The 24,641-nt window shown below is 53.8% G+C and overlaps 2 protein-coding genes across 3 annotated transcripts; both read left to right on the top strand.

The window, feature by feature from the left end:
• The first annotated feature begins 9,415 nt into the window (after window positions 1-9,415).
• On the top strand, window positions 9,416-16,676 carry ARMC5 (armadillo repeat containing 5). 2 transcript variants are annotated; one of them, XM_023746067.1, is made up of 6 exons: window positions 9,416-10,716; window positions 12,263-12,370; window positions 12,465-13,251; window positions 14,115-14,614; window positions 15,178-15,310; window positions 15,412-16,676. In XM_023746067.1, exons 1-6 carry the CDS (start codon window positions 10,239-10,241, stop codon window positions 16,229-16,231), a joined length of 2,826 nt encoding a protein of 941 aa, XP_023601835.1. In that variant the 5' UTR covers window positions 9,416-10,238; the 3' UTR covers window positions 16,232-16,676. The 2 variants fall into 2 exon arrangements, with proteins under 2 accessions (XP_023601835.1, XP_006105009.1); XM_006104947.3 differs by lacking the exon at window positions 9,416-10,716 and adding an exon at window positions 10,749-10,939.
• A 2,679-nt stretch (window positions 16,677-19,355) lies between these two features.
• On the top strand, window positions 19,356-24,315 carry TGFB1I1 (transforming growth factor beta 1 induced transcript 1). The gene is given in 13 exon segments (XM_006104945.3): window positions 19,356-19,427; window positions 20,619-20,734; window positions 20,854-20,875; window positions 20,878-20,905; window positions 21,007-21,149; window positions 21,319-21,406; window positions 21,521-21,626; window positions 21,739-21,933; window positions 22,781-22,954; window positions 23,231-23,312; window positions 23,613-23,677; window positions 23,679-23,762; window positions 23,991-24,315. Coding segments are annotated over 13 exon segments (1,383 nt in total). The 5' UTR covers window positions 19,356-19,414; the 3' UTR covers window positions 24,258-24,315.
• The last annotated feature ends 326 nt before the right edge of the window (window positions 24,316-24,641 follow it).

Here is a 24,641-nt window from a genome sequence, read left to right as displayed (position 1 = left end):
TGGCTCAGTGGATAGAGCCTCGGCCTGAGGACTGAAGGGTCCCAGGTTCGATTCCAGTCATCGAGCATGTACCTTGGTTGCGGGCACATCCCCAGTGGGAAGTGTACAGGAGGCAGCTGATCGATGTTTCTCTCTCGTCAATGTTTCTACCTCTCTAAAAGTATACGCTCCTCTCTGTAAAAAATCAATGAAATATATTTTTAAAAAAAAAAACAGAATTCATTTTGGCACTCTCTGATGTTAGGATGAAAACCGTCGCATTCTTCTAGCACTTTCCGAAGTTAGGATGAAAATCATTGCATTGGCCGAAACCAGTTTGGCTCGGTGGACAGAGCGTTGGCCTGCGGACTGAAAGGTCCCAGGTTCAATTCCGGTCAAGGGCATGTGCCTGGGTTGAGGGCACATCCCCAGTGGGAGATGTGCAGGAGGCAGCTGATTGATGTTTCTCTCTCATCGATGTTTCTAACTCTCTATCTCTCTTCCTTCCTCTCTGTGGAAGGTCGATGGAATATATTTAAAAAAAAAAAAAAAAGAAAATCATTGCATTGGTTTTGGCACTCCCTGAAGTTAGGGTGAAAAACATTGCATTCCTTTTGGCACTCGCTGAAGTTAGGATTAAAAACATTGGTTTCCTTTTGGCACTCCCTGAAGTTAGGGTGAATAATGTTGAATTCCTTTAGGCACTCCCTGAAGTTAGGAAGAAAAGCCTTGGGTTTTTTTTTTGGCACTGGCTGAAGTTAGGGTGAAAAGTATGGCATTGCTTTCTTTTTGGCACTCGCTGAAGGTAGGGTGAGTAATGTTGCATTCCTTTTGGCACTCGCTGAAGTTAGGATGAAAAGCATTGGTTTCTTTTTGGCACTGGCTGAAGTTAGGGTGAGTAATGTTGCATTCCTTTTGGCACTCGCTGAAGGTAGGATGAAAAGCATTGCATTGGTTTCTTTTTAGCTCTCCCTGAAGTGAGGGTGAACAGCATCTCTTTCCTGAGAGTGCTCCAGCTCTGCAGTCAGTGCCCTGGTTCTCCACCAGCTCTGAGATCTGAGCCCCAGCCAACCCGGTCACAGCAGGAGTTTCAGGAGGCCACAGCCCAGAAGGAAAGACCTGAAGGTCTTAGGAGGTGTGGCCAATGGCGGATCATCACCCAGAAAGGGGCCCCTGCAGACCCTGGAAGGTCCAGAAAGGGAAGCAGACGCAGAGGGCCCGGGCAGCACGAAAGTCTCGCACACCAGAGGAGGTGTATCTCAGGCGTCGTCCCACCCGGCCCATGCCCATCCCCACGAGCAAGAGGAACCGTGTGCAAGACCCCTGTCTCAGCCCTGGGTCACCTGCCAGGAAACCTGAGGTGACATCCCCAGCGCCTCCTTGCACAAAAGCTGAGGGGAGCGCCTGCTCAGCTTCTGGGCTAAATCCTGGGCAGTCAGTTCCTGTCACGGACACCCCTCCGCCAGCATGCACACGCTTTGTCCAGGATGCCACCTACAGTGTCCAGCAGACACACAGCAAGCCCCATTCTGGCTCCAGCACCCATGGCCTGGGCCACACCCTGATGTCTCAGGAACAAGCCAGGTTCCCTGATGGAAACTCGCCCAGCATGCCACATCCTGCTGCACAGAGTGGGTGCCAGGACTCCAATCTCAGCACCAAGGCACCAGGCAAGAGAGCGGCCCACACATCCATCCAGCTCTGCCAGAAGGCCAGAAAGAAACGCAGAATCAGGCCCTGCCTGTCCCCCCAGAAGAGCACGCACACAGCAGACCTCCAGCCTCTGCACCTGGGCCCTCTTGCCAAGACCCTGCAGCCCTGCCAGGTCCCACCAAGTCCCCGGATTCCATACCAGCCCAGCAGGATGGCATTTAAGAGATTCCATGGAGGCCAGTGGAGCTGCAGGCTGGTGACAGCTCCCTCCATCCCCCCTGCTGAGAAGCCTGGGTCTGCTGTTCAGAGCCCTCCTCACCTCAGACAAGTCAGAGGGACTCCGTCACAGGGCCCATGGGCTGTTCTCCAAGAGGACCTTCAGCTTTCCTCTTCCTCTGAAGAGAGCGACGGCCAGTGAGACGCCCCTTGTCAGCCAAGACTTGTTCCTTGGCCTCCAGGCCTCCTGGCTGAGACTATGGAGCTGGGAAGGGGACACCACCGGGTGCAGCTGTTTCTGGTGGACCAGAGCCCCCGGCTGCTGTGTGTTCAGATGGTGGCAAGTCCAACAAGGCTTGCTGACACGGGGTCCCAGTTACTGCACTTTTCACTGGGGGACGTGTGAGATGTCAATTGGAACTTTTAGATGAAACTGTACTTGGTCCTTATAGAATGGGGGAAGGAAGTAGATTTCTTTTTGTAAGGGTCAATCCATTGTATTGGAAACTTAGTTGCAATTGTGGCCTTCAGGTCTAATGGAAATAGCAAGCTATGTAATGAAGCTCTACCAGCGGTGCCCCTGACTGCCTTGGGGAACCTGGGCCAGGGCCCCCTGTGAGGTCTGCAGTTTGTCAGCAGTGCCTGTGGCCCTGAGGCCAAACTGTGTCCCTGAGCCGTGTTATTGCAGTAGAAATCGGGACGGACGGGGACTCTTCTGATGACTTTGTGCCTTTGCTTTATGAAATGTTTTATTAAATTCTGTTTGATATACTTTCTATTCCATACTAATAAAATTCTGCAAAAAAAACACCTCAAAACATTGTTTTCCTTTTGACACTCTATGAAGTTAGGTTGAAAAACATTGCATTCATTTTGACACTTTCTGGAGTTAGGATAAAAAACAGAATTCAGCCCTAACCGGTTTGGCTCAGTGGATAGAGCCCCGGCCTGAGGACTGAAGGGTCCCAGGTTCGATTCCAGTCAAGGGCATGTACCTTGGTTGCGGGCACATCCCCAGTAGGAGATGTGCAGGAGGCAGCTGATCGATGTTTCTCTCTCATCAATGTTTCTAACTCTCTATCCCTCTCCCTTCCTCTCTGTAAAAAATCAATGAAATATATTTAAAAAAAAAAAAAACAGAATTCATTTTGGCACTCTCTGATGTTAGGATGAAAAACATTGCATTCTTTTGGCACTTTCTGAAGTTAGGATGAAAATCATTGCATTGGCCGAAACCAGTTTGGCTCGGTGGACAGAGCGTTGGCCTGCGGACTGAAAGGTCCCAGGTTCAATTCCGGTCAAGGGCATGTGCCTGGGTTGCGGGCACATCCCCAGTGGGAGATGTGCAGGAGGCAGCTGATTGATGTTTCTCTCTCATCGATGTTTCTAACTCTCTATCTCTCTTCCTTCCTCTCTGTGGAAGGTCAATGGAATATATTTAAAAAAAAAAAAAAGAAAATCATTGCATTGGTTTTGGCACTCCCTGAAGTTAGGGTGAAAAACATTGCATTCCTTTTGGCACTCGCTGAAGTTAGGATTAAAAACATTGGTTTCCTTTTGGCACTCCCTGAAGTTAGGGTGAATAATGTTGAATTCCTTTAGGCACTCCCTGAAGTTAGGAAGAAAAGCCTTGGGTTTTTTTTTTGGCACTGGCTGAAGTTAGGGTGAAAAGTATTGCATTGCTTTCTTTTTGGCACTCGCTGAAGGTAGGGTGAGTAATGTTGCATTCCTTTTGGCACTCGCTGAAGTTAGGATGAAAAGCATTGGTTTCTTTTTGGCACTGGCTGAAGTTAGGGTGAGTAATGTTGCATTCCTTTTGGCACTCGCTGAAGGTAGGATGAAAAGCATTGCATTGGTTTCTTTTTAGCTCTCCCTGAAGTGAGGGTGAACAGCATCTCTTTCCTGAGAGTGCTCCAGCTCTGCAGTCAGTGCCCTGGTTCTCCACCAGCTCTGAGATCTGAGCCCCAGCCAACCCGGTCACAGCAGGAGTTTCAGGAGGCCACAGCCCAGAAGGAAAGACCTGAAGGTCTTAGGAGGTGTGGCCAATGGCGGATCATCACCCAGAAAGGGGCCCCTGCAGACCCTGGAAGGTCCAGAAAGGGAAGCAGACGCAGAGGGCCTGGGCGGCACGAAAGTCTCGCACACCAGAGGAGGTGTATCTCAGGCGTCGTCCCACCCGGCCCATGCCCATCCCCACGAGCAAGAGGAACCGTGTGCAAGACCCCTGTCTCAGCCCTGGGTCACCTGCCAGGAAACCTGAGGTGACATCCCCAGCGCCTCCTTGCACAAAAGCTGAGGGGAGCGCCTGCTCAGCTTCTGGGCTAAATCCTGGGCAGTCAGTTCCTGTCACGGACACCCCTCCGCCAGCATGCACACGCTTTGTCCAGGATGCCACCTACAGTGTCCAGCAGACGCACAGCAAGCCCCATTCTGGCTCCAGCACCCATGGCCTGGGCCACACCCTGATGTCTCAGGAACAAGCCAGGTTCCCTGATGGAAACTCGCCCAGCATGCCACATCCTGCTGCACAGAGTGGGTGCCAGGACTCCAATCTCAGCACCAAGGCACCAGGCAAGAGAGCGGCCCAGACATCCATCCAGCTCTGCCAGAAGGCCAGAAAGAAACGCAGAATCAGGCCCTGCCTGTCCCCCCAGAAGAGCACGCACACAGCAGACCTCCAGCCTCTGCACCTGGGCCCTCTTGCCAAGACCCTGCAGCCCTGTCAGGTCCCACCAAGTCCCCGGATTCCATACCAGCCCAGCAGAATGGCATTTAAGAGATTCCATGGAGGCCAGTGGAGCTGCAGGCTGGTGACAGCTCCCTCCATCCCCCCTGCTGAGAAGCCTGGGTCTGCTGCTCAGAGCCCTCCTCACCTCAGACAAGTCAGAGGGACTCCGTCACAGGGCCCATGGGCTGTTCTCCAAGAGGACCTTCAGCTTTCCTCTTCCTCTGAAGAGAGCGAAGGCCAATGAGACGCCCCTTGTCAGCCAAGACTTGTTCCTTGGCCTCCAGGCCTCCTGGCGGAGACTATGGAGCTGGGAAGGGGCACCACCGGGTGCAGCTGTTTCTGGTGGACCAGAGCCCCCCGCTGCTGTGTGTTCAGATGGTGGCAAGTCCAACAAGGCTTGCTGACACGGGGTCCCAGTTACTGCACTTTTCACTGGGGGACATGTGAGATGTCAAATGGAAGTTTTAGATGAAACTGTACTTGGTCCTTATAGAATGGGGGAAGGAAGTAGATTTCTTTTTGTAAGGGTCAATCCATTGTATTGGAAACTTAGTTGCAATTGTGGCCTTCAGGTCTAATGGAAATAGCAAGCTATGTAATGAAGCTCTACCAGTGGTGCCCCTGACTGCCTTGGGGAACCTGGGCCAGGGCCCCCTGTGAGGTCTGCAGTTTGTCAGCAGTGCCTGTGGCCCTGAGGCCAAACTGTGTCCCTGAGCCGTGTTATTGCAGTAGAAATCGGGACGGACGGGGACTCTTCTGATGACTTTGTGCCTTTGCTTTATGAAATGTTTTATTAAATTCTGTTTGATATACTTTCTATTCCATACTAATAAAATTCTGCAAAAAAAAACACCTCAAAACATTGTTTTCCTTTTGACACTCTATGAAGTTAGGTTGAAAAACCTTGCATTCATTTTGACACTTTCTGGAGGTAGGATAAAAAACAGAATTCATTTTGGCACTCTCTGAAGTTAGGATGAAAATCATTGCATTGGTTTTGGCACTCTCCTAAGTTAGGATGAAAAACATTGGTTTCCTCTTGGTACTAGGTGAAGTTAGCTTGAAAAACGTTGCATTCTTTTGGCACTCGCTGAAGTTAGGATGAAAAGCATTGGTTTCCTTTTGGCATTCTCTGAAGATAGAATGAAAAGCATTGGTTTCTTTTTGGCACTCCCTGAAGTTAGGGTGAAAAATGTTGCATTCTTTTGGCACTCGCTGAAGTTAGGATGAAATCATTGCGTTCATTTTGCACTCTCTGAGGTTAGGATGAAAAACACTGCTTTCCTTTTGCAACTCTCTGAAGTTAGGGTGAAAATCTTGCATTCATTTGGCACTCCCTGAGGTTAGGGTGAAAAACATTGCATCACTTTGGCACTCTGATATTAGGATCAAAAACATTGCTTTCCGTTTGGCACTCTCTAAAGTTAGGATGAGAGAGAAACCAAGATGGCGGCATAGGTAAACACTGGAGATTGCTGCCTGGCACAACCACTTCAAAAATACAACTAAAAGACGGAACTGACATCATCCAGAACCATAGGAAGGCTGGCTGAGTGTAAATTCTACAACTAGAAGGAAAGAGAAAAGCATACCGAGATGCAGAGGAGGCGCAGTGCGTAGGTGAAATACTATGTGCAGAGGTGGGTGCTGAGCGGGCTGGCGGCTGAGGTTGTGGTTGTCGTTTTCAATCGGGAGGGAGTCTCAGGCTCTGAGCTCCAGTTCCGGGCGAGTCTCTGGGACCCAGACTCAGAACCCGAGGGCAGCTTTCTCTCCAAGGGGCTTACAGGGATTACTGGGACACTGAGAAGCAGAGCCTCTGAGGGCAAGACTGAGATCAGCCATAATTGCTAACCCCGCCCTGTTGATCCCGTGGGACCCACCCTGCCCAAGCCCTGCAGGGAGACTTTGGCTGGATAGCCTCAAGCAAAGGCTAGATTAGCACCTCCCTAGAGATCCAGGAGCCAGGAAGCCCAGAGGTCAGAGTGGGACCATCCAGTTTGCAGCTCCGTGGAACCATAAAAGACACACTCACAGGGCAGACTCAGTGAGCACCAAAGCCCCATCGAAGCAAGTCTAGCCCCAGAGGGGTGTCTCCAGCACAGAAGTTCTCCCACTGCAGACACAGCTGATTCTCACAGCCAATTGGCCTGGAGGTCAATTCCTCCCAGTGATAACTACAACAATCAAGGCTTAATTACAACAAGATTGTGCACAAAGCCCACAAGGGGGTGCACCAAGAGTGTCTACCTCAGGTAATTGGGACACTTAGCACAGAAAGGCACTCTATCGACACAGCGAAGCATAAAAAAATGCCGAGACAAAGAAACAGGTCACAAATGACAGAATTGGAGGAAAGCAAACTGCTGGATATAGAGTTCAAAACCACAATTTTAAGGTCTTTAAAGAACTGTCTAGAAGCCGCCGATAAATATAGTGAGATCTTCAAGAAGACTGGTGAGACCGCCGATAAATGTAGTGAGATCTTCAAGAAGACTGGTGAAACCCTTGATGTTGTGATAAAGAACCAACTAGAAATTAAGCATACACTGACTGAAATAAAGAATATTATACAGACTCCCAACAGCAGACCAGAGGATTGCAAGAATCAAGTCAAAGATTTGAAATACGAAGAAGCAAAAAACACCCAACCAGAAAAGCAAAATGAAAAAAGAATCCAAAAATACAAAGATAGTGTAAGGAGCCTCTGGGACAGCTTTAAGCGTACCAACATCCGAATTATAGCCAAGGCCAGTTTGGCTCAGTGGATAGAGCATCGGCCTACGGACTGAAGGGTCCCGGGTTCGATTCCGGTCGAGGGCATGTTCCTGGGTTGCGGGCACATCCCCAGTGGGAGATGTGCAGGAGGCAGCTGGTCGATGTTTCTCTCTCATCGATGTTTCTGACTCTCTGTCTCTCTCCCTTCCTCTCTGTAAAAAATCAATAAAATATATTTTTAAAAATTATAAAAAACAAGGAAAAAATAAAAATAAAAAAAACACATCCGAATTATAGGGGTGCCAGAAGAAGAGAGAGAGCAAGATATTGAAAAGCTATTTGAAGAAATAATGACAGAAAACTTCCCCTACCTGGTGAAAGAAATAGACTTCCAAGTCCAGGAAGCGCATAGAACCCCAAACAAAAGGAATCCAAAGAGGACCACACCAAGACACATCATAATTAAAATGCCAAGAGCAAAAGACAAAGAGAGAATCCTAAAAGCAGCAAGAGAAAGAAAGTCAGTTACCTACAAGGGAGTACTCATACAACTGTCAGCTGATTTCTCAACAGAAACTTTGCAGGCCAGAAGGGAGTGGCAAGAAATATTCAAAGTGATGAATACCAAGAACCTACAACCAAGACTACTTTATCCAGCAAAGCTATCATTCAGAAGTGAAGGCCAGATAAAGAGCTTCACAGATAAGAAAAAGCTAAAGGAGTTCATCACCACCAAACCAGTATTATATGAAATGCTGAAAGATATCCTTTAAGAAGAGGAAGAAGAAGAAAAAGGTACAGATACAAATTATGAACAACAAATACACATCTATCAACAAGTGAATCTAAAAATCAAGTGAATAAATAATCTGATGAACAGTATGAACTGGTGATTGTAATAGAATCAGGGACATAGAATGGGAATGGACTGACTATTCTTGGGGGGGGGGAAGGGATGTGGGGGGTGAGGGAAGAGATTGGACAATAATCCTGCACCTATGGATTAGGACAGTGGGTGGGGAGTGAGGGCGGTGGGTGGGGTGGGAACTGGGTGGAGGGGAGTTATGGTGGGAAAAAAGAGTAACTAATGTAATAATCTGAACAATAAAGATTTAATTAAAAAAATAAAGTTAGGGTGAAAAACATTGCATTCATTTTGGCACTCTCTAAAGTTAGGGTGCAAAACAATGGCACTTTCTGGAGTTAGGATAAAAACCATAGCATTCATTATGGTATCTTCTGGATTTAGGATGAAAATCATAGCAATTTTTATGGCACATTTTAAGGAGTTAGGAAGAAATCATAGCATTCATAGTGGCACACCTGGAGTTAGAATGAAAAACAGCATTCGTAATGGCACTATCTGAATTTAGAATGAAAAACTTTGCATTAGTTATGGCACTCTCTGAGGTTAGGATGATAAACATAGCACTCATTTTGGCACTCTCTGAAGTTAGGGTGAAAATCATTGCATTCATTTTGGCACTTTCTGGAGTTAGGATAAAAACCATAGCATTCATTATGGCACCTTCTGGAGTTAGAAAGAAAAACATAGCATACATTATGGCACAGTTTCTGGTGTTAGCATGAAAAACATAGCATTCATTATGGCACTTTCTGGAGTTTAGGTTGAAAAACATTGCCTTCATTATGGCAAACATTTTGGAGGTTAAATTGAACAATGTAGCATACATTATGGCACCTTCTGGTTTTAGGATGAAAAACATAGCATTTATTATGGCACACTTTCAGGAGTTTGGATGAAAAACATTGCTTTCCTTTTGGCGCTCTCTGAAGTCTGTGTGAAAAACATTGCATTCGTTTTGGCACTCTGAAGTTAGGATGAAAGACATTGCATTCGTTTTGGCACTCTCTGAAGTTAGGGTGAAAAACATTGCATTAATTTTGGCACTCTCCGAAGTCAGTGTGAAAAACATTGCATTAATTTTGGCACTCTCCGAAGTCAGTGTGAAAAACATTGCATTCGTTTTGGCACTTTCTGAAGTTCGGATGAAAACATTGCATTCATTATGTTACACTTTCTGGAGGTTATGACTCACTCCCCTTTCCTCCGCCCATTTCCTCGGTATGACGTAGTTGTTCTACTGTATTTAATAGCTCCGTCTGCAGTAATGCTTAACCAGATCTGAAGCCTGGTCGAAAGCTCTCACCAAGCTCCAGACAGCAGTAGGTTTTGCCACCCAATTAGCTGCTTTGGTGAATGAGGTCGGGGACGTTTGCTTGGGTCAATCCACACTCCTGACTCTGTAGCTTTGGAGATTGTGGGACAGTTGGTTTTGGCAGGGCTTCTTCCTCCCCAAATCCAGAGGCTAGTTGGACGAAAATGCAAATATCTACTAACCCGTGATGCTCTAGGAAGAGGCAGCGAGTGGTTTTTATAGGTTAATTCTCTCATTCAACTGACGGATCAGGAGCTCCCCATCTGCGGCCGCCGTCAAGTATTAGACACTTTGGTCCTAGCTCGGGATTCTCAATACCTCAGAGCTGACTTCGGTACCCGATCCGCTGGGGGCGGCGAAACGAGCGGAATGAAAAGGTGGTCGCTGCGGAGGACACCCTGGGGGCGGCCTAGCCACATCACCTGGTGCAGCACGACACTGAGACTCCACGGTCGCCTGTCTGGGAACTCCAGACCCACCAGCAAGACCGGGCGTGTAAGCGTGGCGTGGACTACATATCCCAGCATGCACCGCACGCGCCGCCTGGGCTCGCGCAACCATTAGGTAACTCCTGCACTCGAAGTGCTTTCTGCGACTGTGCAAGAGAGTACCGGAATCGAGAACTACAACTTCCGACTTGCTTAATAACTGCGGTGGCGCTATTTAAAAAGCGTCAGAGAGGAGGTGCTTGGCTACGTCCCTCTCTTCCAGTTCCGCTCCCTCAGATCAGAGGCTAGACGGGGGCGGAGCCTTAGGCCCGAGCCAAGATGGCGGCTGCGAAACCAACCCCTACGGACTCGCTCTCTTTCTGCCTCGCGCAGCTCACCGCGGCGGCCGGGGAGGGTCTAGGTGGGACAAAGGACACAGCTACCAACGAGACACCCCTGGGCCGTGCGCTCTTAGCTCTCCGCACGCGCCACATCAAGGCAGCGGGGGGAATCGAGCGCTTCCGGGCACGCGGCGGGCTCCTCCCCCTTCTGGCGCTGCTACGGCGAGCGTCGGCAGCGGGTCCCGCCCCGTTCCTGGCTGGCCCCGGCTCCTCCCCTTCGTCGATCGAGTCGGCGGCTTCGGATGGCCCCGCCCCTTCGCCTGGCCCCGCCCCCTCCTCTGCGTCCTTGTCGACGTCCTCGCCGCCTGCGCGCCTGCGCAAGACCCTGGACTTGGCGCTTAGCATCCTAGCCGACTGCTGTACGGAAGGGGCGTGCCGGGCTGAAGTGCGCAGACTCGGAGGCATTCTGTCTTTGGGTAAGTGCTCCGCCCCCAGGTCCTAGAAGGCTTCCAGGCACTCCCCCTGCTTGTCCGGCCTTTGGCGGCGTCTTGAGTTCTTTGTGTTGTATCCTGGAAGAACGTGCGTCATGACAGCGCGATGCCCACACTGCTCAAGCTTTCACGCCTCGTTAGGTTATAGATTATACTCGAGCCCTCTCAGATCAATAATTACAGCCATGTCTCCCTCGCATCTGGGCTGGTGAGGCTAAAGGGATTATTTGGTGACTTTTAGATGATTTTTACCCTGCATTTATGAGATTCATGGCAGATAGTGTCTCCTGAACGTCCGGCCCTGTGCAGGGCTGTCATTTGATGAGGTAGAGCTCAGAAGATGCAGTGGTCAGGAAAGTGGGCTCTGCAGTCAGCCAGACCCCTAGAGGCTAGGATTCCTTGTTGCACAATGGGATAGTAATAGCTACCTCGCATAACTGGAGATGGGAGAAAATGAAACAGATAGAGAACACAGATACTCTAAACATGAACTGGGTGCTTCGAGCTAAAAACAGGCAGTTAACAAATCCTAACAAGACAGCAAGCTTTTCTGTTTCCCAGCTAAGTTGGCGCCCCCTAGTGGCAACGTTGTAAATACAGTTTACTTAGTAGCCTGTATGAAATTTTACGGGTTAAAAAAGTGTTTTATTGATTTCAAGAGAGATAGAAATATCAATGATGAGAGAGAATCATCGATCAGTTGCCTCCTACATGCCCCCTACTGGGGCTTGAGCCCGCAACCCCGGGCATGTGCCGTGACAGGAAATTGAACAACCATTGATTAACACCGGCCAGACAATATTATGCCAATTTTGACAAAATCTTAAAATTTTGGGGTAATGAAACATCAATATATTTTAAATGTGCATAAAATGCATCTGGACCAAAATATGTTTGACAGGAGGTCTGGCACATTAATTAGTCTTCAATAAATTAAATATGTTATTATTAGTATATAACCCCCATCATTCAGTCACTATTCTGCCTTTTAAATATCTGCTGAATCCATCCACTTCTCTCCCTCTTCCATCGTGTGCCCAGAGCCCTGTGCCCATGTCCTGGGCTGTGCTGGTAACTGATTTGGTTTAAGCCGCTGTTCTTTCTCACCTGGACTATTGCACCAACTTCCTTGATGCTTCCCCTGCCTTATTCTCCCCCCTCCCTCCTATGATCCATTCTCTCTCCTGGCTTCCAGATTCTATCACACCATTCCCGTTCTTAAAGCCTGATGTGGCTCCCAGTGCCCTCACATTCAAACCCTGATTCTTTGGCCTGGCATTCAAGCCTTTCATGAGGTCATGGCAGACACTGGGTCTCCCCTCCGGACCCTTGCAAAGGCTGGTTTCAAACCTGAAATACCCTGTTACAGCCCCATCCATTATCCTACTAAATCCATACCTATTTAACCTTCTAAACCCCATGTTAGTTTCTCCTGGAGGTCTTTCCTGACCCTCTCAGATCACATTCTTGAGGCAGTTAATGAGAGAGACAAGAAGGGATAGAACCCGCAAGAGGACAAATTCTCTTGCAGTGACTATTCTTCAGTGTGTGAAGACAGACAGCATCCAGAACCGAGCAGCCCGTGCTCTGGGCAACTTAGCCATGGAAGCTGAGAGCTGTGCGGACATCCATTCTGCTGGTGAGAAGGCTGTGAGGGTGGCGTCAGCTTGGGGTGGGACAGGGGCTTGGGTTTCTGTCTTTGCTCATTCTGTGTCCTCCTCTTCCCTCCCCAGGTGCTGTTCCCCTCCTCATTGAGAGCCTGACGGCCTACCAGGACTCACATTGCTTGCAGAGCGTGATTCGCGCCCTCCGCAACCTGGCGGACTCCCCCCAGCACCGCCTGGCCCTGGCACAGCAGGGAGCAGTGCGCCCACTGGCTGAGCTTCTGGCTGCTCCCCCAGACCCTGCGCTGACCTTGGCCCTGGTCCGCGCCCTCCTGGAGCTGAGTCGAGGCTGCTCCCGTGCCTGTGCTGAGCAGCTAAGTCTGGGTGGAGGACTAGGCCCACTGGTCAGTCTAGCCTCCCATCCCAAAAGGACAGTCCGCGAGTCAGCTATCCTGATCCTTGCCAACCTGTGTGCCCAGGGCCTGGTACGGCCTGCCCTGGGCAACGCTGGTGGTGTGGAGGTGCTACTGGGTGAGCTCCAGCAACGCCGAGGTCCCAGTGGGGCTGGCCCAGCCTCCCAGCAGCCCCTGGTGCGGGCTGTGTGCCTACTTTGCCGGGAGGCCATCAACCGAGCCCGGCTGCGGGATGCTGGTGGTTTGGAGCTGCTGATAGGACTCTTGCGGGATCCTCATGCCAGCGCCTGGCACCCTCGTGTCGTGGCTGCCCTTGTGGGCTTCCTCTATGATACAGGGGCCCTGGGCCGGCTGCAGGCTCTGGGACTTGTACCTCTCTTGGCCGGGCAGCTGTGTGGCGAGCTTGGGGATGAGGAAGAAGAGGGAAAAGAAGCTGCTTCCTGGGACTTTCCTGAGGAGCGGACCCCTGAGCGGGTAGAAGCCGGAAGCTTCCGAAGCCTCAGGTGAGCCCCTCCCTGAGCTGTGGGATGGGGTTTGTGTCTGCTCTGGCTCTCTCCACCACCCTCACCCCCTCTGTCTCAGTAAGACTTTTATTCACTCCTGATCCCTTGTTTTCCCCAGTGATGACCACTTTCTAGTGCCCATTAAATGCACCTTCTTGCCCCTGTGCCCCCCTTGACCTTGGCTTCACCCCAGGACCTCTGAACTCTGGGGCCCAGCGAGGTCCCCTGAAAGGTGGAAGGCGCTCTGGTGTGATGGGGTACTCTGGAGCCCACGTTCTTATGTTGGTGCCACCAGTTATCACGGGAAAGTTAACTTCTTTGCATGAAAAATGGAGGATAGTAGGCATGCCTTCCCCATGCAGTTGTGAAGGATAAGTGAGGGTACTTGGCAGCTGTCAGCTGTCTTGTGAACTCTCTGACTTCATCTCCTGTGGCTCCCCCTGTGTCCACTCCACTCTTGCACACTGGCCTCCTGGCTGGTTCCTCCTCGTGACGGGCAGGACTCCCAGGGCCTCTTTGGCTGCGGTTCTGTCGGCCTCGAGCACTCTTCCTCCTGGACTCCTTGGTCAGGTCTCACCTTCTCAGTGGGGGCTACCATCACCCCTGGTTTTCAGTGTCAACTTTTTCCTCCCTCGGCTCTTTTCTCTTCCTTTCATCTGTATGCATCGCTTCTCAAACTCCACACCTAAAACGGGGCTTGGCACAGACAGGCAGCCGTCATTGCTGAATGATTTGGGGTTTTCCCTCTCTTTCTCCCCTATCTCCTCTCCAGCCACCTCCTCTTCCGGGCTTCTGTCACCTCCTTTTGGACCTGCTCCCTCGCCTTGGCTCTGAGTTCAGCCTCCTCTTTCTCTCCTCTGCAGGTCGTGGCTGATATCTGAGGGCTACGCCGCAGGCCCGGAAGACATCTCCCCGGACCGGTCTCCAGAGCGCTGTCCACGGCCTCCTCCACCGCCTGCGCCCCCTGAGCAGGCCCAGGCAGCCAGTCCCGCCCGGAGCCCAGCCTTGGTGCGGACGCCTCGAGGCCGCAGCCCTGCCACCGAGGAGTCTTGGGGCCGCGAGGGGCCAGCGCTGCTGCTGCTTTCACGCTTCTCCCAGGCGCAAGACCCGAGCGGGGCGCTGGTGACAGGCCCGGCCCTGTGCGGCCTGCTGGCCTACGTGACGAGGGCGCCGGGCCCACCGAGCCCGCGCGCACTGCGCATCCTGGCGCGCCTCACCTGCAACCCTGCCTGCCTCGAGGCCTTCGTGTGCAGCTATGGTGCCGCGCTGCTGCGAGCCTGGCTGGTGCTGGGTGTCGCCCCGGACGACTGGCCCACGCTGCGTGCCCGGCCCCCCAGTCTGCGCAGCCAGCACCGGGAGCTAGGTGTGTCCCTGCCCCTTTCCGCTCTGTCTTCCACTTATCCTTCAGTGAGCCCCGAACCTCGCCTTACCACCCCTCGGTCCCTCACTGCCCTCAGCCCACCATCCGCCCCATCCTGCTCCACCATCCCAGCCTGCAGAGTCCTGCTCCATACCTGGCCCAGGCTTTGGGGCCCCACAATTTAGAATTGTACCTGTTGGCATTTCCTTCCCTAATCTACCCTCAGTTCGGCGGTGTCACTGACTTGTGAACCCAGGCTCAGGCGCCATGTCCTTTCAGGCCCAACCCCCATATCCAACACTGCCAGGGACTGCCCTGTCTCCTGGGTCCAGTTTCAGCCCTAGGGGCCCTGGCTTACTCCCTGACATCCCACTTCCTCTTCCTGCCCTCGCTTCCAATTCCTAGTCTCTGGGCCCCATCCCTCCAGGGCCTGCGTCAGCCTCCTTTCCCGTGCCCTGGTTTCTTGCCCTGAGGTTTTCCCACCTTCCTTTCTGGGGCCCAGAAGCCTGTGCTACCCCTCCCGCCCCAATCTTGGACACCAGCTCCCACTCTGCCCATCCCTGCAGGTGAAATGCTGCTGCAGAACCTGACGGTGCAGGCGGAGTCGCCCTTCGGGGTGGGGGCCCTCACTCACCTGCTGCTCTCCGGGAGTCCCGAGGACCGTGTGGCCTGTGCGCTGACCTTGCCCTTCATCTGTCGGTGAGGAGGATGGGGGTGCCTTGCAGGGGCCAGGGGAGCAAAGTTGCTCTTGCCCAGTCGCACCTTTTCCCCCTTCTGAGAGGTTCTCTTTCTCCCCATAGGAAGCCCTCTCTGTGGCGCCGGCTACTTCTGGACCAGGGCGGCCTCCGACTCCTCCTCTCGGCGCTGACGCGGCCAGCCCCGCACCCGCTCTTCCTCTTCTTTGCTGCAGACTCCCTTTCCTGCCTCCACAGCCTGGTGTCTCCCCCTGTGAGCCCAGCCCCGCCACCTGCAACCCCCTTGGACCTAGACCCGCCCTCCCCTTGCCACTATGAACCTCTGCTGGGCCCAGCTCCCATCCCAGCCCCGGATCTGCACTTCCTCCTGGACTCAGGCCTCCGGCTCCCCGCCCAGCGAGCTGCCTCATCTGCTGCCTCCCCTTTCTTCCGGGCCCTGCTAGCTGGCAGCTTTGCTGAAGCCCAGATGGACCTGGTACCTCTTCGAGACCTATCACCCAGCGCAGCCTGGCCTATCATGCATCACCTGCATGGCTGCCGGGGCTGTGGGGCAGCCCTGAGGCCCATTCCCCCGCCAGGCCAGCCCCTGCTGGGCTCAGAGGCTGAGGAGGCACTGGAGGCTGCTGGCCGTTTCCTGCTGCCTGGGCTGGAGGAGGAACTGGAAGAGGCTCTGGGCCGTATCCACCTGGGATCCCAAGGTAGCCTAGAGTCAATGGGTGAGGTGCTCCGCCTCGGCCGGCCCCGGATGGCTGTCCACTGTGCACGCTGGGTCCTGGGGCCAGGGCAGTGCACACGGAAGCGGGCTCTGGCCTTAGTGGAGCTGGTGGAGGCAGCAGGCGAAGAAGCAGGTCCCCTGACTGAGGCTTTTCTGGCTGTGGTGATGGGAGTTGAAGTGGGGAGCAGGGTTCCCAGCCTAGACTCTTGATATCCCCTCGGAGGGGACCCAAGAACGAATTGGCAAGAAGAAGGCCTCCCTCGGAGTGGCACGGGGAGGAGGCTAAGCAGGAGTCACCACTGAGGACCGACGAGAGGATGGAACTGGGCCCCAGGACGATGGGCTGCAGACTCAGGAGTGAGAAGCCGAGACCGAGTGGCCTGCGAGATGGAGAAGAGCCCAGCCTTCTGGGGTTGGGATTAAAACTTTGGAGTTGGATATTCAGCTGCACAATTGAGAACTATCTATGGCACCATGATTCTTATTATATTTTTTCTGAATTACAGTTTAAAACAAGGATTGTACCCTATTCTACCCTTGTTAGTCTTGTTTTAAGCATTTACTCCATCTACAACAGCATTGTATACCTCCATTCCACATCCAAAAAGGTGTGCACTGTAAGAAGTTAACATTTTAAATAAAAATGACAGCCCTGTCTGGTGTGATCAGTGGTTAGAGCATTGGCCCACACATTGAAGGGTAGCAGGTTTGATACCTGGCCCTGGTTGGGGCACGGGCAAGGAGGCAACAAATCAATGTGTCTCTCTCACATCAATGTTTCTCTCTCTTCCCTTCCCTCCCTCTCTCTCTTCCACTCTCTTTAAATAAATCAATGGAAAAAATATCTTCGGGCCGAAACCGGTTTGGCTCAGTGGATAGAGCATCGGCCTGCGGACTGAAAGGTCCCAGGTTCAATTCCGGTCAAGGGCATGTACCTGGGTTGCAGGCACATCCCCAGTAGGAGATGTGCAGGAGGCAGCTGATCGATGTTTCTAGCTCTCTATCTCTCTCCCTTCCTCTCTGTAAAAAATTTAAATAAATCAATGGAAAAAATATCTTCGGGTGAGGATTAACTAACTCATTCAATCCTATATAATAAAAGAGAAACATGTAAATTAACCATCCCTTTGCTATGCTCACCAGCCAATCAGGAGTGAATATGCAAATTAACCCAGCAAAGATGGTGGGCTCATTTGCATACACAGGCACCCAGCGGAGAGCAGAGTGGGAGAGCTGGCAGCTTGGGGGAACATGGCAATGTGGGAGGCCGTGGAATGGAGACAGAGCAGGAAGGGAAAACTTAGAGTGTGGGGAGCACCGGGAATGCTGGGAATTGTAGTTCTGGTGGCAGACAGATCTAAAGCAAAGTGAGCCTGGAGCAAGTTACTGTTGCGGTGGGGGATGGAGGGAAAGCAAAGGTGAGAGACATAAGTAAAATCAGAGTGTCTAGGAAAAATTAAAGGGAAGATATCCTAAAACTTCCAGGAAATCTCCACCAATGAAGCAAAGAAAAAAAAATGCCTCTATTATTCTGTGAGCAACAAACCAAGCTGGGTTGGGGGTCTCAGACAATTTGCTCATATGATTGCAAAGACAGACAGAAACTCCCTGGTTGGAGAGGGTTCCCGTGAGGGCTCCCAGATTGGAGAGGGTGCAGGTCGGGCTGAAGGACCCACCCCCAATGCACAAATCTTCGTGCACCAGGCCCCTAGTAAATAAATAATAGGCCGGCTGGTGTGGCTCAATGGTTGAGCGGCGACCTATGGACCAGGAGGTCACGGTTCGATTCCCAGTCAAGCCATACACCCAGGTTGTGGGCTCGATCCCCAGTAGGGGATGTGCAGGGGGCAGCCGATCAATGATTCTCTATCATCATTGATGTTTCTCTCGCCCTCTCCCTTCTCTGAAATCAATAAAAATAAAAATTTTAAAAAATAATTAAAACTACACATATAAATCAAAGCCTAAAAAAAAAACCAAAGCCTATGTGAAATATCAAATACTCTCTCCACCCAACAAAACCACCGTTTTGTATGGAATAATTTGCAATGATGCTATCAATATACCTTGTAAATGCAATGAGAGGAAACCCATTCTTTCGTGGCATGGTGGTGGGCACAGCAGCTCATGTGACCTGCTAAAGGCCTTGAAGACTGAAGTGCTCAGGTCTGGATTGGGACCCACAGTCCAGTGGCTGCAGCACCATTGTGTCTGTCTATACCAACTATAGAGTGTCTCATTTCAATCTTTCCAAAAAAAATTTTATTGATTTTAGAGAGGAAGGGGGGGGAGGGGGGAGAAACATCAATGATGAGAGAGAATCATTGGTCAGCTGCCTCCTGCATGCCCCCTACTGGAGATCGAGCCCACAACCCAGGCATATGCCCTGACCAAAATTGAACTGTGATCTCCTGGTTCATAAGTCGATGCTCAACCATTGAGCCATGCTGGCTGGGCTCGTTTCAATCTTGATTTCTCAGGGTCTCAGTCCAAGGAAGGCTTCTTGTTCCTTTGTGGCTGGCTGGAGTTTGCATCTTGCTTTCGTCACTGTGTTCATCGGTATCTTGGGAAGGACTTCTTTTGGGACAGGTCTGGGCCGCCGCCCTGTTGGGGAAGGGCTTTGTCTTGAAGGCGGGCTGGGGTCCGGCTGCCTGGGAGTGTTTTCTCAGTCTGCAGGGGCCCGGGTTTCAGTTCAACTGTATGTCTGTTTTCAAGTCTTGGAGGAAAGGTCCTGCTTTACCGTCTGAGGAGGGTTCCTCGTGTCTGTCTGTGTCTGAGAGATTTCTTTGTTTAGTGTTGTGCCTTTTGGGGTCTCTGTTTATGTCATTGTTTGTCTGGGTCTCTAAGGGAAAGTCTCTGAGCCTGGGATCTGCCTGAGCTTTAGAACATCATTTCTGCTCCAGTCCCCAAATTCTGCCCGGAGCAAGTCTCTCAGGAAAGGCCTGGGTGGCAGGGGGCTCTGTCTGAGACTCGGGGTGCTAACTTTGAGAGGTGTCTGCTTGGGGGCCTCGGTTTGTGTCTGAGAGTCGCGCTGGGCGGACGATCCCGGGCATGGTCTGCAAGAGCCACTGCTCCGACTCTGGCTGTGGCCGCCTGGGGCTCCCTGCAGCTGAGGCCAAGGCTGGGGTGTGGCTGCCTCCCCGCAAGCAGGCAGGCGGGCTGGGCCTGCGTGGACCGCAGCCCTCCCTCCCTTACACGCCCCCACCCAGGATTCTCCCCTTCATTGCCCCCCACCTTTCCCTCCAGCCCCATCCCAACGGATCCCGGCTTCCTTACATGGTCACGGCTGGGCCTCCAGCTCCCGGACGTCCTCCCCACCCCCCCACCGCCCTCCGCCCCCACCGGACACGGCCCCCGCCCTGCAAGCCCAGCGTGGTCCGCCTGTGCCCCACCATGGAGGACCTGGGTGAGTGGGGTCCGGGTCCCCTTGTGCCAGCCCTGCATCGACCTCTGGACCCGCTTCCCCATCCTGGAGCCCCCCGGCCCTCCCCGGCATCTCCTCATCCTGCCTCCTGTCTTCTCGCTTCTGCTCTCAGCCCGCGCCTCCTTTCCGACTCCACGTCCCCCTTCCTGCCGCTCCCTTCCTGCCTTTCCCGGGCCGGCCGCTCCCTCCCTCCTTCCTCTCCCTGCCCCTCCATCCCCAGCTGCGGACGCCGGGAGGTGCGTGCCTGCCCGCGGGCGCCGAGGCTCAGAGGCTCTGGGATGGGAGGGGTTGGAGGGGTCTTGGGTCCGGGACTGGGAAAGTAGACAGGAAAGGGAGGCTCTGACATCAAGTTCTGGAAAAGAAAGGGGCCTGCCCGGGGTTTGGGGGAGGAAAGAGTTAAGGGTCCCTAAGTTTGTTAGGTGCCCGGAGAGGTTCAGGGTGCTCTAGGTGAAGAGTGAGGGGGCAGGGACTGCTGGGTTCTGGAAGGGAAAGGGGATGGGGGTGGGGTGGGGGGGTAGTGGTGTCCGGGTGGAAGGAGGCGGAATTTTGTACTCCCTATCTGTGGGAACTGGGGCTGGAAGGCTGTGCCCTCCAACTGTGAGACAGAAGGGGTTCCAGCACCCTGCCATAGGGGGTGCTGTTCCGTAGGGGTAGCGGGCACTGGTACTGTGGAGAATAAGCCAATCAGAAAGCAGGTCCCTGCAGACTCACCAATGAGGTGCATAGGGTGGGACCCAGCGGGGCCTGGAGGTGAGCCAGCGCTGAGTGGGCGGGACTAGGTCCGGGGAGGGATTAGTGGGCGTGGCAAAGAGCGTTCAATCAGAAGGCTGGGTGCCAGGCATGTAGCCAATTGAGCAATTTGGGGTGGAGTCAACTTTGGCTTCAGTAAAGAGCCAATTTTGACTGCATTAGGCAAGATTTTAAGAAAAAATAAAATCAGACGGCTGGGTTTCTGCATGGCTCCCAGGATGAGCAATTGAAATATTCTGGTCAAATATATTCCTTACTACCCTTCCACTTCTCTGCCTTGGTCTGGCCTTGAGTTTCCTTCTTAATACTGGCTTCTGCCCTCAAATACTGCCCACTTGGAAGCCTTATCCTTTGATATCTTAAGGCCCTGTCTCGGCCCTAACCTTGACCTCTCAACTTCTCACCTTGACGGCCTCCCTGCAGATGCCCTGCTCTCTGACCTGGAGACCACCACCTCACACATGCCGCGGCCAGGGGCTCCAAAAGAGCGACCCCCAGAGCCCCTCACGTCTCCCCTGCCCTATGGCCACCAGCCACAGGTGAGATCAGATGCTGTGGACCAGGGCAACCACTAGGGCCGGTCTGGCCAAGGCTGGGGGAGTCTGGGCCCGAGTGAGGCAAGGTCGATCACCCCGCACACGTGTCCGTCTCTCTGTAGGTGGGGACTGGGGAGTCTTCCGGAGCTCTGGGGACAAGGACCATCTATACAGGTAAGCGGCCTGAGAACTGGGGGATGGGGAAGCCAATTGAGACTCAGGTGAGGAGTCTTCGATTCCCCACCCTGAACCCAAGCTCCCACCCTGTTCCCCAGTACGGTATGCAAGCCTCAGTCCCCAAAGCCTGCGGCCCCTGCGGCTCCTCCATTCTCCTCTTCCAGCGGTGTCCTGGGCTCGGGACTGTGTGAGCTAGACCGGTTGCTTCAGGAACTTAATGCTACTCAGTTCAACATCACAGGTACCATGGTTACTGAAACAGGCCTTGAGGGGCTGGGGCAGGGCAGGGAAGGGAAGGGCAGAGATGAAGGGGCATAGATTTGCCAGAGTAGCAGCTAAAAGGAGAAGCCTTACGTGGGAGGGTGTGGAGAGCAGGCCCTGTGTCCACTGCCCTTCTCTCCTCTCTGCAGATGAAATAATGTCTCAGTTCCCATCTAGCAAGGAGACCGCCGGGGAGCAGAAGGAGGACCAGTCTGAGGACAAGAAAAGGCCCAGCCTGTGAGTTTGGCACAGTTGCCAGGTCTGAGAGAGGCGATTGGTCTTGGATGCCTGAGTGACTGGAGGGAGCGTTGCTCTGGGAGGCTCTGAGCTGACACACGTTGTTCTTCATAGACCTCCCAGCCCATCCCCTGTTCTCCCAAAGCCTTCGGCCACCTCGGCCACCCTGGAGCTGGACAGACTGATGGCCTCACTCTCTGACTTCCGAGTCCAGAACCATGTGAGTCAGGGAGGAGGGTGGGCCAATGTGGTTTTGTGGCTCCCTAACCCATTCTAGACCTTCCCACATCTGTTGCCTTGCTGACTCAACTCACATCCTCCCTGTTGTGTAGCTTCCAGCTCCTGGGCCAACCCAGACACCGGTGCCAAGCTCCGTGAACGAGGGCTCCCCATCCCCACCGGGGCCCGCAAGCAAAGGCAGCCTAGACACCATGCTGGGGCTGCTGCAGTCCGACCTCAGCCGCCGTGGCATTCCCACCCAGGCCAAGGGCCTCTGTGGCTCCTGCAACAAACCCATCGCTGGGCAAGTAAGTGCAGCTCTGCGAGGTGGAGACCCACAGACCTGTCTTCACTGAGCACCAGCCTCTGTGCTGTCCCCTTTAAATCAGTAGCTCCGGAAACTGGGTGTTATTGTTATGCATATTTTATGAATGAGGAAACTGAAGCTCCGACTCACACAGCAAGTAAGTGGCAGGGTGGGAATTCCAACCCAGCTACCACTTATTGTAGCCTCCTATGTCAGTGGTTCTCAACCTGTGGGTCGCGACCCCTTTGGCGGTTGAACGACCCTTTCACAGGGGTCGCCTAAGACTATCCTGCATATCAGATATTTACATTACGATTCATAACAGTAGCAACATTACAGTTATGAAGTAGCAACGAAAATAATTTTATGGTTGGGTCACAACATGAGGAGCTGTATTTAAAGAGCCAGAAGGTTGAGAACCACTGATGTAGATCCTCCTGACAGATAAAGTGCCCTGCTTGCATCCCAGAATTCCCGACCCGAGCAGAGCAGGTGGCATTATGACTTTCGGGGGCCTTACCCACGTTTGCCTTCATAGGTCCCTTCCTCCATTAAAAAATAGTAAACATTGTACTTTATGACTGTGTTAGTATAAAGAGGAATATATTAATATTATCTATGAAACAGTTTTCTTGTAGCTCATTTTTTCCCTTCTGATTTTAAAAGAAATTACCACATTTCCGTGGGCTCCTAAAGAGTATTGTGGGCCCCAGGCCCTGTGCTGGACTGGGCTGCATCTTCATCACCTACAGCCGGAGTGACTTGAAAAGTGCCATGTAAACCTTGGCTCACTGGGGACATGGTGGCCGAAGGGCCACTCTGACCCTGGCCTCGACCCCGACTCGCAGGTGGTGACTGCGCTGGGGCGCGCTTGGCACCCTGAGCACTTCGTTTGTAGTGGCTGTTCCACCGCCCTGGGAGGCAGCAGCTTTTTCGAAAAGGATGGAGCCCCCTTCTGCCCTGAGTGCTACTTCGAGCGCTTCTCCCCGCGATGTGGCCTCTGCAATCAACCCATTCGACATGTGAGCCCTGCCTGACCCACAGGCTAGCGCTTCTCACCCAGGGGGCCGGGAGATGGGCTTCATCCACTCCTGTCCCCTCCCTCCAGCCCCACCCCCTACACCCCCACTCCCTAGCCCTGCCCCTTGGCCTCTTCCCCTCTCTCTTTGACCCCAAGTTCCTCCTTAGGTCTCCCTGGCCTTAACTCATACTTCAACCCACTCACTGAGGTCCAGGGTGGGAGGGGGAGGGGAGAAGGGATGGAGGGTCATACGAGTGTCCACTTTCATTTCCTACAGAAGATGGTTACTGCCCTGGGCACCCACTGGCACCCGGAGCATTTCTGCTGCGTCAGCTGCGGGGAGCCCTTCGGAGAGGAGGGTGAGCGTGCCTCCCACCTGGAAGCCATGGGTCTGCTGGACATCCCGCCTCGCAGCCTTTCCAGCCACTAAGTCCTCCTCAGTCCTTGGGCCATGAGTTTTTTCCTGCTCTCGTGGGGTCCCCACCCCTGAACACGGGGGTTCCCATCCATCCCCTTCCGCTCTGCGGCGCCCCAGACCTTGTCCCTCTCTCCTGCTCGCTCGGACGGACTGCCCTTCCGCGGGCCCCGCCGTTTCACGCCTCGTTAGGTCTTGGGGCGCCCGCACCGCTTTCCTCCAGCCCGCTCCGTCCCGCCCCCAGGTTTCCACGAGCGCGAGGGCCGCCCCTACTGCCGCCGGGACTTCCTGCAGCTGTTCGCCCCGCGCTTGCCAGGGCTGCCAGGGCCCCATCCTGGACAACTACATCTCGGCGCTCAGCGCGCTCTGGCACCCGGACTGCTTCGTCTGCAGGGTGCGCGCTGGGGGCGGGGCCTGGGGAAGCGGGGCGGGGCCTGGGCAGCGGGGCGGGGCCGGGGCAGTGGGGCGGGGCCACGTCCTGGGCGGGCTGCTCCGAGGCGGGGTTTCCCCTCGGCCGGGCTGCGGGGTCCCGGGCTGAACGGTCCCGGGCCGAGCGGGGTGGTCCGGTTCCTCGAGCGAGGCGTCCGGTGCGAGGTTCTGCCTGCCCCTGCCCCGTCCCCAGGAGTGCTTCGCGCCCTTCTCTGCGGGCAGCTTCTTCGAGCACGAGGGCCGCCCGCTGTGCGAGAACCATTTCCACGCGCGGCGCGGCTCGCTGTGCGCCACGTGTGGCCTCCCGGTGACCGGCCGCTGCGTGTCGGCCCTGGGCCGGCGCTTCCACCCGGACCACTTCACCTGCACCTTCTGCCTGCGCGCGCTCACCAAGGGCTCCTTCCAGGAGCGCGCCGGCAAGCCCTACTGCCAGCCCTGCTTCCTCAAGCTCTTCGGCTGACCCTCCCCAAACGCCCCCCCACCCCCCACCGGTGCTGTGCCCGCCCCAAGGCCGCGCTCTCGGACCTTGGGGCTCCCCTCACCCCACCCTGTGAGCACCGCCCGCAGGAGAGACGCCCCCAGGTACCTTACTCCGCGTCCTCCGAGGGCAAGTTCAGGAAAGGCCCGGCCGATCCCACAGCCACGCGCCCCGGCGTGGGACGTGCACCGACCAGCATCCCTCCGAGCCCTTCACTGGCTCCCACCCCAGGGAGCCCCGCTGCAGGGGGCTCCAGGCCGGGCGCTCCCCTCCCCGCCCCCTCACTGCTCTGTGCACTTTTTCTACATAAACACGGTCCACGGTCCACGTCGCTCTGGTGCTGTGTCTGCAGTGGAGCCGCGTCGC

Source organism: Myotis lucifugus, unplaced genomic scaffold, assembly GCF_000147115.1.
Source record: "Myotis lucifugus unplaced genomic scaffold, Myoluc2.0 scaffold_624, whole genome shotgun sequence".
Lineage (NCBI taxonomy): Eukaryota > Metazoa > Chordata > Mammalia > Chiroptera > Vespertilionidae > Myotis > Myotis lucifugus.
Note: the sequence above shows the minus strand (reverse complement) of the source record. Positions and strands in the feature narration are given on the sequence as shown.